Source organism: Hyaena hyaena, unplaced genomic scaffold (assembly GCF_003009895.1).
Source record: "Hyaena hyaena isolate Hyena2069 unplaced genomic scaffold, ASM300989v1 scaffold_322, whole genome shotgun sequence".
Classification (NCBI taxonomy): domain Eukaryota; kingdom Metazoa; phylum Chordata; class Mammalia; order Carnivora; family Hyaenidae; genus Hyaena; species Hyaena hyaena.
Genome location: NW_024080954.1, coordinates 483,020 through 499,737, shown reverse-complemented (window position 1 = coordinate 499,737; position 16,718 = coordinate 483,020). Strand labels below are relative to the sequence as shown.

General features: G+C 33.0%; 1 protein-coding gene across 4 annotated transcripts in view; it reads right to left on the bottom strand.

Annotated features, from left to right (window-relative positions):
• Nucleotides 1-16,718, bottom strand: part of RIMS1 (regulating synaptic membrane exocytosis 1) — a 477,312-nt gene that overhangs the window by 102,898 nt on the left and 357,696 nt on the right. For 2 of the 4 annotated variants that reach the window (XM_039248922.1, XM_039248925.1), the window contains 3 exons: nucleotides 15,136-15,207; nucleotides 8,893-9,075; nucleotides 7,706-7,818 (listed from right to left, as the gene is read on the bottom strand). In XM_039248922.1, the coding sequence (XP_039104853.1) occupies nucleotides 7,706-7,818; nucleotides 8,893-9,075; nucleotides 15,136-15,207 (368 nt within the window). Of the gene's footprint in view, nucleotides 1-3,734; nucleotides 3,765-7,705; nucleotides 7,819-8,892; nucleotides 9,076-15,135; nucleotides 15,208-16,718 lie in introns of all 4 variants that reach the window. The other 2 variants (XM_039248923.1, XM_039248926.1) reach the window with 2 other exon arrangements.

Below are 16,718 nucleotides of genomic sequence, written 5' to 3'. Positions count from 1 at the left end.
AAAAATGAAGTTAGATGATTTTTTCCTACAATGTATTTTACAACTATAGTATACTCTTAATGTGCAAGTATCATCTGTAAAATAGCTAAGGTAATGGAAAATTATGAAAATAATGTTTTCTACTTTTTTATATGAATTGCAGCTAATTAAGGTTAATGCTTAAGAGTTCCAGAAAAATTATATTTTGCATAAGTTAGCATTCCAATTGCTCTGGTCGACATTTAAGGAAGCAAATTACAGGAAACTGATTTGAGCATTTTAATAAAAACCTTATTCTTTAAAACATAGTTGACTAGAGACAATCTTTAAGTAGCCTCTATGACCTGGTTGCAATAATTATTGTGTATTTTATTAGTGAAACAGGAAAACAAATAGCAACAAATGCCATTTACTCTCTGCCCCTGTTCAAATCATTTAATAACTTGAACTATAATTGCTTTTCATTCTCCATGTGTGTAAATTATACATTTTTTATAATAAAGAAAATTCATATTTGTATAAGAGAGAATATGATGTGTTTTGTTAGGATTCAAAATTGCTTACAAAATCCAAAAAGTTAATGCACTTAAGAAATACTATCCAAAGTCATAGAAGTTAGAAACTTATTATGATAGTAATATTTTTTCTCACCTTGATGTCATTTAATTTCTGGTTCTGTTTTGATCTTCTTATATCATTATTTCGATGCCCCCAAACTACATTCATGGGCTCTTTAAAACTGTCCAAGAAATGTAGCAGAGAGGGAAAAATCGGCTTACTTTTAGAATGAAAAATTTAAAATATGCCTATAAAGCAGTTTGTGAAGTCTAAAATGATATGATCTCTCAGCTTTCAACATAAAAGAGGGAAGTAAAAGATAAATAATGGAGTATGAACATTTATAGTTTCTCAAGTTAACTTTTCTACCCCAAGAATGTGTTTGTTATCTTTATTCAAATGCACTGGTTTTATTTTCTCAAATTACCTGGTAATTTGGGAGACAAGCCAGGTTATTAGGAGATTTAGTTGAGTGGTAAAAAATTGGATCTTCAGGGGGAGCTGGGGCCCCTAACAGGGCCTCTCCAAGATCCTGGTGTTGTAAGTGGTAGATGTCACAGCAACATGGAACCCTGGACAGAACACAGACTGCGGACTGAAAATCTGGTTCTGCTGTCCAGCAGCTTTGTCACTTTAGGGATTTCACTTAACCCCTTGACGCTTGATGAAATAAATGGGTAATAATACCTCCCTTGTGGTTGTACATATGTTGTTACCATAATCATGTGGTATTGTGTGCAAGGTAGGTACTCAGTAAATGCTGTTGGAATGTTGGAGGACCAGTAGAACAAAGTGGTTAAGAACAAGGTCTTTGGAGCGAACCTCAGATCTATCCCCCTGTCCTACCACTTACCAAATAAATGACTGATAAAAGGTCAGAGTTTTAAGCTTCCTAAGCATTAGTTTTCTCAGTTGGAAAATGAAGATATAGATCGTTATCTCTCAGGTAGAGCTCTTGGCCAAGTCATTGACATAGAGTAAGTGCTCAATAAATTCTATCTAACATTAAAAATGCTAATAGTATTTAACACCTCTCTTCAGGTGCTTTACAATCATATGCTTTACAAGTATATGCTGAAAAGTTATATACTGGCTCCCTGCAGGTAGGGTGACCAACCATCCCCCTCTGCCGGCAACTATACCAGTTTTAGCACAGGAAATCTTGCATCTCAGTCCTCCATTTTAAACTAAGACCACTTGTAGGCCCTACAAGTTCGCCTACAGGTCACTAAAAACAAACTCTCACGAGGACTCAAGATATCTTAATTCTCCAACGTGATCCATCCCAGAAAAGATCAGCTCATAGCAACAGAGTTTCTATGCAAAACAGAACTGGTTCTTTTCTATGGGGTACATGAGCCTAAAACATGACTCTACTTAAAGTGATTTCTTGAACATGCTTCTATCCATTATGGGCTTTTAAAATTTCTGTGACTAAGCAATACTCCCTTCAATACCAGGAGAGAGATGCAGCATCCCCTGCACTCTCCACCCTGCTTGCGTGCATTTTGGGATGTGCCTCTGGCTCTTTTCAGTCATATGTAGTTCCATTCTGTGAAGCATATCCATGTCCTGTGTGCAAAGCAAACTGGGCAGAGTGATGACGCTTCTCAGCCAGAATATCATGACCTTGTAAAAACGTCAAAATCTGTCATACTCTGCAGGGAGCCTGTAAATGTTCATACTTCACCGAGACTTTAGGTTGCACGACTTAGAAATTTTGTTTTGATATGCTAAGTATAGCTTTTGGGTACTTTTAATACATATGGAAGCTGTCTCTAAATAATTATTATCTTTTTCCTTCTTTTGGCTAAATTAATTAGGTCATGACCCACTTCTACTATAGAATTTTAATGTTTTTATCATCCTAAAAGTTATCATGCAAATCCAACTAAATTCTTCTGAATTGAAGTACAAATGTATTGGCCATTTCTGTACCACTGAATTTAAAGTTATGTTTCTGATACCTGAATTAAAAATTCAAGATGGCTAGCAATCTATGCAAAATCTAGGGACCAACACATGTTGGTTCTTATTGACTAATATTTTATTTTTTATTAATATGTACTTATTGTCTAGTATAGTGTCTGACATATGCCAGAATATGCATTTACCAGAATATAAAAATATTTTTATAAATTCAAAGTAATTGAATATTATCTCCCATTTTCACTCTGTAATACTGAGATATATAACACACACCTTAATATGCTAGGATTTAGGGATAATGTAGTTGGGATTTGTGCTTATTAAAATAGCATACACTGAAGTATAGTGGAAGGAGGTCAAAAGTAAGAGACCTGGGCTTATAGTCCACTATTCATTCAGCAGTGTAAATGGGTAGATCTTTAAACTCTCATCATTGAAGCTTTATCATTCATAAGGTAGGGATTATGCTACTCTCAGGACTAAGTTTTAGGCTTACTCTGTCCACCAAACTAATTCAATCATTAATCCACAATACTGAGTAAATGTACTTTTATTACAATACAGAGTATTATTTAATTTTTAACTATTATTAATAATATTATTTCATTAAACTAAAATTCATATTCAAATATTTAATTATCAGGCCAACAGTAATACTGAATAAGAAATGGTACTGGCAGCACATGAGAGTAGGTCAAGGTATACGTCTGCTTGAAACTCAAGTTCAAAGACCAAAACTCAACTGTGATCCAAAAGATAAGGCTGGAGGCTACCAATACGCCTCAAAGCAGGCTAATGGGCCAAGAGAATTAACATTTAAGCATCTATTTCCTAGATGCATGATTGAAGTGGAGGCCAAACATTCTACAATATTAGTGCTATCAAAAGGGAAAATCCAGGGATTTTCAATTTTTACAGGAGATACTATCCTGACCAGAAAGTAAGAATTATACCCTTTACATGAGAGCAGGGAAATGGAAACAAACAGACAAAAATACTTAAAAAATGTGTTACTTTTCCGAAGGAATGGTCAGAGTAGGTAAATTTTGAGACAAAACACTCTTCATTTTAATATTTTCCTCTTTAGTGTGAACTGTGCACAATATAAACTACTTAACATCAAATGCTTTACAAAACAGTGTAAGGAAAAAACTACCTTTATGCTAAATAAGTTTGCTCATTATTTCAATAAATACAGTTATAAAACTCACATATTATGAAAGAAAAGAAATAATATTAAATGGTTAAAAAGTTACATTAATATTTACCTTTTGTGGAAGAGTTATATTTTTCTTGTTCTTCAATGAATTAAATGCACATAATGATGGAAACAAAAGAAAGAAATCAGCAAATTTATAGTTAGACATGGAAATGTGAATCAACACAATGGCATGAATAATAAAAATGCACAACATATAATGTGATATGATAAATCGCAATGGCAAACCATGAGGAAGTCTCAAATGTGGCACTAAAATTAATCAAAGAAAGAATGAATACAATTTAAAGATTTAAAATAAAAACAGAAACATTGGGAAATTAATGTTTGGCATTGGAAAATATACTGTGTGGCATTTTTCTTGCCTTTTAAGAATTGTAAAATATTTTAGCACTGATTTTTCCTAAAGCATTCTAATTTTAATCCATTATGACTTTTTATTGCAAGTGTATTGTAAAGCATGCTTACTATTCATATAAACATTTTTATCATTTCAAAAATGATAGCAGTTCAGAAAATTTGAAATTTTATATAATTAATGAAAAACTTAATTCTGAATTTTACTAGATAGTAGGCATTTTCTCCTCACTGTGAAAATACTCAGTAACATTTTTCCACACGGAAAAAAACTATCCTAATTAAGTGATCCTTTCTTCCTTCTCAAATTAATTATATTAAAATATCTCAAAGCAAAGTTGTTCTTTGGAGATCTCTTAGACATTTCACAAAACTTTGTATCTGCTTCCTTGTTGGTACACTATTTATTGAAACATAATGGCCTTTCTAGATATTTCTGAAGGGGACTACCATTAGACTTTTAAGTAGCAGATGTAATAATAGAACACGTAAAATATAACTGGCACATCAAGTGTTTGTTACAAATAATTTTTAAATACTTCTTTAAAAGATATCTAGTTGAACACAAAAAAAATCACTTCATTGGTTTCAGAAAAGCATACATTTGTACACAAACAATTACGGTGCTTTCAGCTTCACTCTCCATAAGGCTACATTGGAACACAACTTTGGAATACAACCAGAGAAATTTTTTGGAGGTCTTTGGAGGTCTCTCAATTATCACAAGCCATTAGTTACCTAAATTGTAAGGCTACTTTTTTTTCAACTACTTTATCTAAAAATCTGTGTTGTGATCATTCCTCTTCTTTTCTAAGTATACATTAATATAATCAGAATTCATGTAGCAAATATGCTAACATTCCTAATTTTTAAAAGAAACTTTAAAAACCTTTTTCAAAAATTAAGTAAAAACGTCCTTTCAAAGGATGTGTTTGCCTTTAAAATAGCACATATTGCTTCTAAGGTCCAAAGATAGAGTAGTAAAACTGAATTGCAGAAAACAAAACAAAACATGCATCCAGTCAAACAATCTAATCATCCTAGAATGAATCCAAAAAACAATCATGTTGATAACTGTACCCAGAAACCATATGAATAACATTACTTTGTAAGTTAATCAAGAAGTTGCATCACTATCCAAGAATCTAAACCATTTGAAATATTTGCTCTTACCAATCAACTGCTTATCATCAACTCAGTTCTCTATTCAAAAACAAAAAAACCTACTCTTTGTTAAAAATAAAAACAACAACAAAAAAGAAAATTAGAGAGAAGAAAACCAAGTGTAGTAGAGGTTTAATTGCAACTAAACAGCACTCAGCATTAACTTCATAGAAGATATGACTAATGTTTAAAAATAGTATCAAAAGAAAAAAAACATAATTCTACAAAAGACCTACGAACAACATGAAATCAATCATAAATAGAACATGCTAAATTCTATCTAGTCCATGAATCAAATGAAAATTTTACTTTAAAAAATATATTTTGGGACACACAAAATGTCATGTATGTTCAGTTTGAAATAGATCCATGATAAGATGATGGTGGCACTATCATCATTTACCAAAGCACATCATAATATCATAAAGTAAACCAGACCTATTTTAATTATAGAAAAACACTTAGATAACACGTTTGTTTTCATATTTTTAAAAGGTTTTATGTATATGACTCTTAAGATCATAAATTGTTCAGGAACCTTAAATAACAAAAAGTTTACTAGTGTATTTATGATATTAAATATCAAAATAAGTCCATCAATTTCATCCTCAGTCATTCTTTTCTTCCCACCTCAATTCAATCCTTACAAATTGATGATTTCTCTGAAAGACAACTGTGAATATGAATATCATAAACAGTAATGTTGATATTAACAATAGAACATAAGTTTAAAAAAAAAAAACAAATCCAGCATACATTCCAAATTATTTCGTAGAAGCAATTCTTATTTCTATAGAAATTATATAGCTATAACCTCACTATATGAGTTATATGCGGTACTCTTCTATGCCTTTGAACTTATCGAGTGTTTTAGCAACTGGAGGAAATGCAAAGAATTTTAGGAACACATGACTTTTTGGATATTGATCTTAGCAAATTATGGCTAGTAACACTGAGTTTGTAGGAAAATTCCAGAATTTGTAGTTATTTTAGTTGTGCAACAGGAGTTCATGAATGGATAATTTAAATAAACACCAAACTTTATTTAAAGCAGTTTCTTTCATCAGGGCTATTGTTAATTTGAGTCTTAAAAACATTATGAATTATCTTCTCAAAATGTTCCCAAAAGAGAAAAGAAAGTTTGTTAAACACATGAATTGAGAATTCCAATGAAATAACTGAATTGCTGTTTTAGAAAAGAAAGTCAGATTTTCACATAGCAGCATATATTTCTTATTAACTAAATGCATACTCTTATAACAACCCTAAATATTGAAGCATGATATATCAGTGAGATGTATAATCTTTAAAAATAATACACATCATGAGTTTACCATAGTAACATTCCTCTATTAGTAAGTTGATACTTCTTAAAAACTCCACTAATCTTTCTATAACCAAGTATTCTTTTTATAGATTCTGCCATAACAGTGTTTGAAACAATGTATTTATACTCTTACATCATTTCTGTGATACTTCTGTGATACATTTCTGTGATACATTCAGTAATGTACTTCAATTAAGTAAGTAAAACACACACACAGCTCCCTCAATATAGAATGAAATACAAGTTTCATATCAGCAACAACCAAACTGTTGAAAAAATATTCAAAATGTTACCCTTTTAGTCATTTTATGGGGATGAAGATTTTAAATACATGTTTTAAGTGTGAGTCCACTATATTTATATTATAACCCCAAATTAAAAATTATTTCAGTAAATTAATTCGTAGTTCCCATCATAGTTATGTGATAACATATACTGATAAATCATTTCACCTATGGAGAATTAGGATAGATCTTGAGTCACATGAAAAAAATACAGTGACTATTTTAACCTAGCGTTTGTGTAATCTAGCCCAGATACTTTAGGGAATTTATTTCCACTGTCAAAACTTTCTCCTTCTGTCTTTTCTCTCTTCCATTCTCTTTCTAGGAAAATAAACACAATGTGTATATGCTTAAAATAAGAGAATCTATAAGTAACATGACCTGTTAAAAAAAAAACACAAAGCACTAAAATGTGTTCTCTAAGTCATTCTTCATAAAAAAGTTGTATAAAAACCACAGATTATTGTTAATAAATTAAAATTAAAAATACTAGTAAAGATTTCAATGTCTGTTTAAAAAGTATTTTTAAAAAGCTTAAGTAAGCCCTCTTTCATACATAAAATACCATATTTTACTAAGATTTTAAAAATTGCATTTTGTTTCTGTGTCCCTTTGAAAACAGGTGTTTATAGGGCTCAATTCACTCTCTTAATTGACAATCTAGAATTCATTCATTCACTCATTCAGCAAAGTCAGCGTATATGCCATGAACCATTATCAGTTCTGGGAATAAAATTCCAAGAAACAAAATCTTAGGATTCAGCAAAATCATAAGCAAAATCACTTTGATACATAAATCAAAGTACTATTCATTTAATAAAAGGAGTATAAAAAGAGGTGGTTCTCAAATCCAAGGTTTTTGGGCAATGATCTCTCTTTATTGGATACCTTGTTCTATACTGCCGCTTCTCACTGGCACCTGTGGGAGCTGCCGGCCCCTTCGATTGCTGGCGGATGTGTCTGCAGGAGGAGTGTGGGTCGGACTTGCTTGTCTGTGCATTCTGTGGGCAAAAAACAAAGTAGGGAATGAAATCGTGGAACTCCAAGTGGTCCCGACATATACTTTCTCTTTATCCTGTTACTATTAAAATAGACATAAACCTCCTAACTCAGCCTTTGGAAACAAAATCAAATGTTCTTGATGATACGTGTAAAAGAAATATTATAAAAAGTGACTAAAAGAGACAGGAAATGTCTGTCACACACAATTCTGCATAATGAATTCCTGAATTGAGTACAATTAGACTCACTTCTATAAATTAACTTTCTATGAAGTTGTGGCTTTCCATTAGGTTATCGATTTTTGGTGGTGCTGAACCAAATATATCTACTTACAGCCTCTTAACCCTAACACGATGGGTAAATTAGTTAAGAAAGGCTGTTGCCTAAATTGCTATTAAGTTAATTTTTATATCTAGAATTATTTGTAAGTGAGATTAGTGCTAGCTGTAGACTTTTATAAATTACCATTCACTTGTTCTTTATTTTTGAATAGGAAAAACCTTGATAGATATTTAAAAAAAATTAACCTTAAGTATATGCTATAAAATATACTGGTGCAATGATTGAAATTACAAATATAAATTTGAGAAGTGTGCAGATACATTACTACTGCACACGAGTAAGTGGACCTCCATCTGCCGGCATTCAAATTTTTTTTAAACTAAAGAACTTTAAAATAGTCTTAAGATCTTACTGAACACATACACATTTTTTTTTTAAAATTTCTCTTATGCTTTTTAAGGCAAATACACATTTAATTTTCCAGGTAGTTTCTCATGAAGAATTTCACATAATTAAAATATATATATATGAATATGCCACAAACAGATGGAAGGACATAACACAGCCAAATTTAATTTTCAATGATAGCTAATTGGCAGGAACTATACTACCAGCACAGTGAAGATAGATGCAAGTAATAGAGGATGTGGGAGAGGTTTAAGTGCCACAAAGAAAGATTAAAAAATTATGGTGTCATAATGAGTGAAAGCATCAAGTGCTCAGGAAGGTACAACACCACACCAACACCCGGAGGCAGAACATGAATGCTGGGCTGGACACTGAATAGCGACCTTGTCAGAAGCGGAGAAGGTGGCGCCGACCCTCCAGGGGCAAGGTGGTGGGTAGAACACAGTGTTCTGACACTAGAGTGCTCACTCGACCTTGAGCGAGCGGGATGTTTTCCCCTAAGGACTGGCTGATCAGTCGCTCTTAGGGCTGCGTATCCCCTTCTAGAAAGGCATGGTGGGAGAACCCTAAAACATTAGGGCCAAAAAAGATCTTCAGTCAGCAGGTTCACATTAAGTTTGATACCAACACATTCGTCCAAGGAAATCCTCGTTACTCTTACAAGGCAGCGACTTTAAACACCAGAAGAAATCCATCATCATGCAATCATTGAAATGGAATTAAAATGAAACCAACAAGTTACTGCAAATGTGCATGCCATGTGGTTTTTAGAGGGCTAATCCAGATTCCTCCAATGTAATAAACCTCCTGTTAAGTTGTACAAGGGCAGAGACTTCTGTCTCTTGTTTTTTACTGACCTGTATTGCTAGTATACAGTTGTACAGTGAGCAAGAGCTCAATAAAGATAACTTGATTGAATCAATAAATACAATTGGAGTAATGAATATAGGGATACTTCAAACATATGTCTTCAAGAAGAAATAGTACACTGTAGGACTCTGTGTTTACAATGTTCATAATTTTACTCTGCAATAGGAAGTCTATTCCTAGTAGGCTGCAAAAAGAAGATGTCTTCTGAGGTTAATTTAAGCAGACCAACAAATTAAAATGATACAATAATATGGAGAAGTTTCATCATTGAACTAAATACAAATGGCTGATGTACAGATAATAACATGTCTTTTAAGATTTAAAAAAAAAAGCCTGAAAAGATATTTATCCATACATTGACAGTTATCTTAATATAGGGTTCAAAATTATGAAGTCAATTTATGAATTAAGGATTAAGAATTAAAAGTTAATATATGTGTAGCTAGTTTAAAATAGATACATGCTTTTGCCTTTTTAATCATTTACAGTTTGTATTTTAAATAAAATGCATGTCTAAAATACCCAATCTGTATTATTTTTTACAGTGACAGAAAGAAATAATACCTCATCCTTTCTAGTACAATACTGTAAAATTCACTTATCAAGTGATTTGAAGTATGAGAGCAAAAAATACATACTGATAACTGGAAATACATTAATTATTGTTTTATTCAACTTGTATTCAGATTGACAATTTTTCTTTTAAATGAAATTATTTTCACTGCTTTAATTATTTTAATACAGGGAATCTCCTCTATTTCAGAACAATAAAATGGGAAAATGTCAGCTTCTATGGGACAAAAAGGTACAACTTACATCTGTAATAAATGTGCATTTTTATCTTCTTGACCTATAGATTAATACTTCATCAGACCCATACTGCAAATCCTGAAACCTGGACTATTGTCTCAATTTCCAAATTAAAAGAAAAAAGAACTAACAATACATATTAAGATTGTTCATTCATTCTAACTTGACTTTTCACATTAACTTAACTCTATAGAATTACTTTATATAGAAAGGATTACATGATCAAGTCCTTCTAACTCATAAAGAATGAGTTTCATCTATTGCTCTTTAAAAGCCATGATCATGAAATTAAGTTCAAGCAATCCTTGTTAAAAATACACTTTCTTAGTGTGGTCTGAAAATCTAGTAACGCAGTTTTCACCCCAGTATTAAGAAATTTTATTTCAATTTCACTAAAATCTCGCTTCATTCCTTAATTCAATTCATAAGCATTAAAAGAACTACTTATAAGTGACTTGAAAGGTGAAAACTTTAAGTGGCCCTTATGTGGCACTAAACTAAATGGCAAAGATATAAAAAAATTTTTGGAGCAGATAAATGGCTTTCTAGGTCAGTACGATACAGATTGAGGCTACAGGACTTCGTGTTCCCATCTTCAAAACCATGAGCTTGCAGTGTCTAAGAACAGCTTGTAGTGTTTATGGTTCATCATTTAGCACAGATTTTTTTTTTTTTTTTGACATGAGCTAAAGTCCCTCAGTAACAAAACAGTCCCTGCTGCCAGCCCATTGTAACAAATATGAAAGCATAGACCAAAGGAGTGGTGTCAAAAACAACTTTGCCTGAGGAAGAGAGAGGAGTGTGCCAGTAAGTCTGAATTACGGGAAGGAAAACTGAGGAGAGTGAATGAAAATGCAGAGCTTGAGAGAAGAGCAAGGTTTGGGGATGAGAGATAATGGAAGCAAGTACGATTCATTTTAGATGAGAGGAAAGGAGAATCAATCAATAGAGTCTGAGGTACAGGGCTGATATGTTGACAGAATCTAGGCTGCCAAGCCTTGATGTCTTCAATGAAATGGGATGTGCTAAGAACGTAAGGATGCAAGAATGGAAGAGATTAGGAACACCCATATTAGAAAATGGAATAGGGAGTGTATGAGGGATAAAGAAAATAAGTGACAGTAACAACTTTTCTTTACTGAGCATCATATATGGAGCCGTCTACACATGCCAGGCACTGCATGCATGTGTGTGTGAACACATACATACATCCATACACATGTACGTTCTTCTTTTGATATTCTTGTAACAGCTCTGAGAAGTGTCATTATTCCTATTTTATAGACAGAAAAACTGAGGATCACAGAGTGCCTTATAAAAAGATAAAGAGCTAATGTGTGGTAAAGATAGGATCCACATAGATCTATTGAGCACCAACACTTGTCCTCTATGCTGCCTATTGAGATAGGATTTGTTACATCACAAGATGAAAAATGGCAAATCCTTGGATATATTGTTAACCTTATAAAACAAAACATAAATATATATCCAAACATCAAATTGATATTGTTAATCTTATAAAACAAAACTTAAATATATATCCATATATCAAATTTAGAGTCTTCTAAAGAAAAACTCTAATTCAAACCTAAGTATGTCTCAAGCTAGTTTACCATTTCCAAATGCATATCTAAATATTTACCACTGAGTCCAATCTATGCCTACTCTCTTCACCTAAGACTAGTGTTTTGACTTGAACTTAAGTAAAACACATTTCTGAACAAAATCTGAAGTTGTTAGTCAGACATTTCTATTGTTGCAATGGTCTTCCAGTAAATTTCTTCCTTGCAGTTTAATAATGTAATTCTACTTTTTAAATGACTTATTAAGGAATGGACATGCACATGGTATTTAAGGTCAACGGTTCAAAATGGTTCCTATTATAATGGCCATTACAGGACTATACAGTCTCTTTCCAATAGCACCAGCACAATATTGTATATACAACCAATTCTAAATGCTAGTCCTGACAAAATATCCCCCAGGTAGGTTGCAGAATATAGGTTCTACAAGAAGAAAAGTCACTAGGGTAGAAATAAGAAATAGTACTAGAAGGTCATATAGCTGAATTCATATGAGAGTCAAGACTTTTAGCTTACTAAGGACCTTCCCAAGAGAATCTAAAGCACTGCTTTCAATTACTAGGCACAAAAGTCAGACAACAGTTCTGCTTATCTTCTGTTTATCTTTCAAAATATTTTCTTACAAGACTATTCTTCATAAGGTCAAATTTGTTAAAGCCAACAAAGGGCCTTCAAAATTAACCCTTAAATAGCAAATTTTGCCTGAAGCCAAGGTGTGACTGTGTGGTATGAATACTTTGGGTAAATTGTTAGTTTTCCAAAGGCCAAGAATCAATGCCAAAGGCATTCATACTGTGACCTCAATTGACCTGTAGTTAGATGTCAACTCAAGGTATCTTCTAAAGAACGGAGAGCTGACACAAACCTAGAAGACCCAGGCCACTTCTTCTTTTGTACCTAATTACTCTGCTCAATTAAAAATGAGATATTACTCTAATAAAAGTCAGTGGAGAGCTTTAATTATAACTAAACAAATATACACACTTAAAAGGTTTGAGTTTTCTATATTAAAACCTATTAGCAAAGTAAATAAAGCAAGAGTAATATGAATATAGTCCTTAAGCAGCAAACATTTGAGATTGGGAAATCAATCACATTCTTGCTATTCTTTCTGGAGTGAAGGAAGACTTGTATTTATTTACAGATATTTTCAGTGTTGAAGAAGAAAATGCCCAAATATTATTCATTTGTAGTTAAGCACCATCAGTTGATTCTAGAATCATCTAGCATTTTGTAAAACAGTATCCTATAGTCAAAGACATGCTCATTGATATATTCTAACTATAAAACTGCACACAGTAGTCACTCAACTAGTAACTGTTAAGTGAATTAAAAATGCCTGAACAGAATAAAAATAAGACTTTGAGGAAATGTCAAAATAATTGAAATTATGTTGGGGCATCTTGGTGGCTCAGTCGGTTAAGCATCTGACTTCGGCTCAGGTCATGATCTCGCAGTTTGTGGGTTTGAGCCCCACATCGGGCTCTGTGCTGACAGCCAGCTCAGAGCCTGGAGCCTGTTTCAGATTCTGTGTTTCCCTCTCTCTCTGACCCTCCCCTGCTCACACTGTCTCTCTCTCTCTCTCAGAAATAAATAAAAAAATATTAAAAAAATTTTAAGAAATTATGTTTGTGAGATGGGTCAGTGAATGATGTTAAAGATTAAAAACCTGTCTAAGGAATTTAAGTCACTTATGATAGTAAAGAAAATGCAATTAACTGAGATGACATTAAAGAATATGTACGTAAAAAAAAAAAACAAAAAAAAAACAAAAAAAAAATAAAGAATATGTACATAAAAACATAATCAGTATTGCTTCATTGCAATCTGCTAATCTATCTATCTATCTGAAGTGCTAGAGTTCTGTTCTTCATTTCCTTTCTCAACACTTTTTTGAATTTTTATAAATTGTAAAACTGAATTTCTACTCAACACTTTTTTGAATTTTCTAAATCCCTGTTCCATTGTGAATTAGATTCCCTAAATAGTTGGTATTTCCATAGATATAACTAGAAAAAAATTCCATCTTCTGTTTACTCCCATCCCTTGATGTAACTAATACCTATTCACTCTTCTAATCTCAACTCAGAAGTAATTATCTCCTGGGAAGCTTTCCTCTTTTGCTGTTCACTATTTTATTCCCTGAACTTAGTACATAGCTGTGCACATATTCTTTCAATGAATAATTAAATTGTACAGAGTCTATCTCAATCAAGCCTATTGTGACAGCTTAGCTGGTGTCTTGCACTTGCCCTTGGATCTTTCAATCCACCTTACAAAATGTTGTTATAGTGTTCTATAATTCTGGAACTCAAAACGAATCATCTGTCTCTCAGCCTATCAATGGCTGATGGATGAATAAAATAGAAGGTGAGATTCTGTTAAACAGTACACAAGGTCATGTGCAACAAAGCATCTAGGGATTTCTCCAGTTTTATTTTCATTACTCTCTCCCATCTCCCTTTTCCTCTCAAAATGTGTATGGTTCCCCCCAAATCAAGAGGAAACTTTAAGCCTCATTGTTTTCTCAAATTTTTCTCTTTCTCATGGACCACTCTCTTCACATCTACTTTTATGTATCTAGATTTCACTCAAGTGATACCTTTTATGAGATATTTCCTTTCTACACTCCAGTTTTTTCTGTGTTCCCACTGGATCTTCTTCATACCTCTATATCATAGCTATGATACTTTAATGCATTCTTTCATTTACATCTGTGTCCCCCTGCATGTTCTCAATAATTTTTGGATGAATGAATAATATGTTGATGGGACATTTGGTGTTTTTCACAGCTATGTAAAATAATGTGTTAATATCTGACACCTAAAAATAGCAAAAAATTGTAAAGTTAGATAAATTGCAAAGCAAGGTCAGTAATTCCTTTAACTTTTACATTAATGCAGCAACTATCTTTCATATATAAGTAGAATCTTATATCTATTCATAGAAAAAAGATTTTTTTAAACATCACTCAGATAAATAACACTCAAAATATTCACATATTCTAAGTATTACATTCATTGCTAACATTTAAATAACCTCAGAAACAAAATATTGATGTCCTAATATGTAAGTAGGAATGAGTACAGACTTAGTCCTCTTTAGTAATCAATGTGATCTCACTATGAGAAATAAATGAGGTTTTTCTTAAACTGTAAGATTTAAGGTCCACCTTCAAATTACCCTTCTCTTGGTTTTTTTTTTTTTTTTGAGGCCATTTCCATATGGGAGGTTTATTTAAATGAATGTCTTTAAACACCATAAAATGTGCTTAAGAACTGATTATGTAAAATGAGAGAGAAGGCACCCTTGAATATATCAGGTGAAACAGAAGATGGCCACACAGCACAACACCAAGCCTACCTTTCTGCATCAGAGGCAGTGCCTTTCCTAGTCTGTTTTTGGATGCTAGATCTTTCAGACTTTCTGGAGTGCCTGTGGAATGAAATGTTAAAGAAATACAAAATATATGATGAATAGAGCTACAGTAATATCATACAATGATAAAAGCAACAGGCATGAAAATGACAATTATTTTCCTTAAATGGTTTTGTCAGTCAGTTGCTTTTTAAAGTAAAAACAAATGATAATAAATAAAAATAAAAATCAGAACCAGTGCTGGGTGGAAGACACAAATTGCCCAACAGGAGATACAAGAAGCCCCATTAGTCCAGAGAGGGCTGTCTGCAGTAAGGACCTAGTATGGGCCCCTGCTGAGCAACTGTGCCTCTCTTAATGAGTAAATAAATCCAGTGGGGAAATGTAGTGATGACAGATGTGATGACAGCAATGGTTTAGGTGCTGAAAGACCACAAAGGGATGACATGCCTTCTACTTTTACAAGTTGAAACACAGTGCTACAGAGATTTTTTTGTTATTCTTCTTTCACAAAATATGGACTGAAGAAAAACACTGTAGTGAAATATGCTTCACATAATGATTTAAAATCAAATATTAGAATTACTTCTTAAGTGATCATAACCAAGCTTTTGTAACCATGTAGCATTTTAAAAAGCTAATCACATATCACACACCAAAGACCTAATAAAGTTCCCAATTACTCTATGTTCCAGAAGTAAATATGTACACTGAGCATTTGGAACCCGAAATGCATTTTCCCAAGGAAATGTTTATATAGACAGCGTGCCTCCCTAAGGAGCAGCTTACGTATGCCTATTTGACCTACAGTGTGATACTGTAGTCAAGAAACTAAAACTTACTTTTAAAACTCCCAGAGAAACCATAAAAAGTAATGTGCACGTGATAATTATGTATTTTTATCACAATAGTTGATTCTTTACAACCTATGCTTATTTTTCTTTCCTGATGTCCCTTCCAACAACAAACAGAAAACTGTTATTACTTATTAATGCCAGATAATCTGGGTCTCCTATATGTAAAGCCCTGCTCTCAAGCCAACTAGAAGCACACGTCAAAGTACAAAATGCACCTTCATGGGGGTGTACAGACGTCTGGGGTGCTCATCTCTCCCCATCTCTTTCGTTATTGCCAAAAACTGGGTTTACCCTGTGTTGCCCTTCCAATTCAGGGTTTCTTTTGGCTGTGTGTTCTTCAGCCTTCTGTTACTGTGACATTTCACTTCTAAGAGATGAAGAAAGGATTGAAGTAGAGGGGGGAGACATCTCTCACTTACCACTTTCCTTTAATAGTTGGAAAAGAGGATATATTGAAGAACAGCTCTATGCCAGGCACTGAGGGAGGTGAGGCACTAACTATGTAATCTTCATGACATTCCTTCCAGAAAGTGTCATATTCATTTCAAAGGTGAGGAAATAGACTCAGGAAGGTTACTCAGTCAGTAAGTAGTAGAGTTGGGATTAGAATGTAAGTATGTCTGGCCCCTAACCTGTTCTGTCATATACTGTCCAGGAAAAGAGAAGGGAAGAAGTTGATTGATTCTGATTATGCCCTTGGGATACACTCTT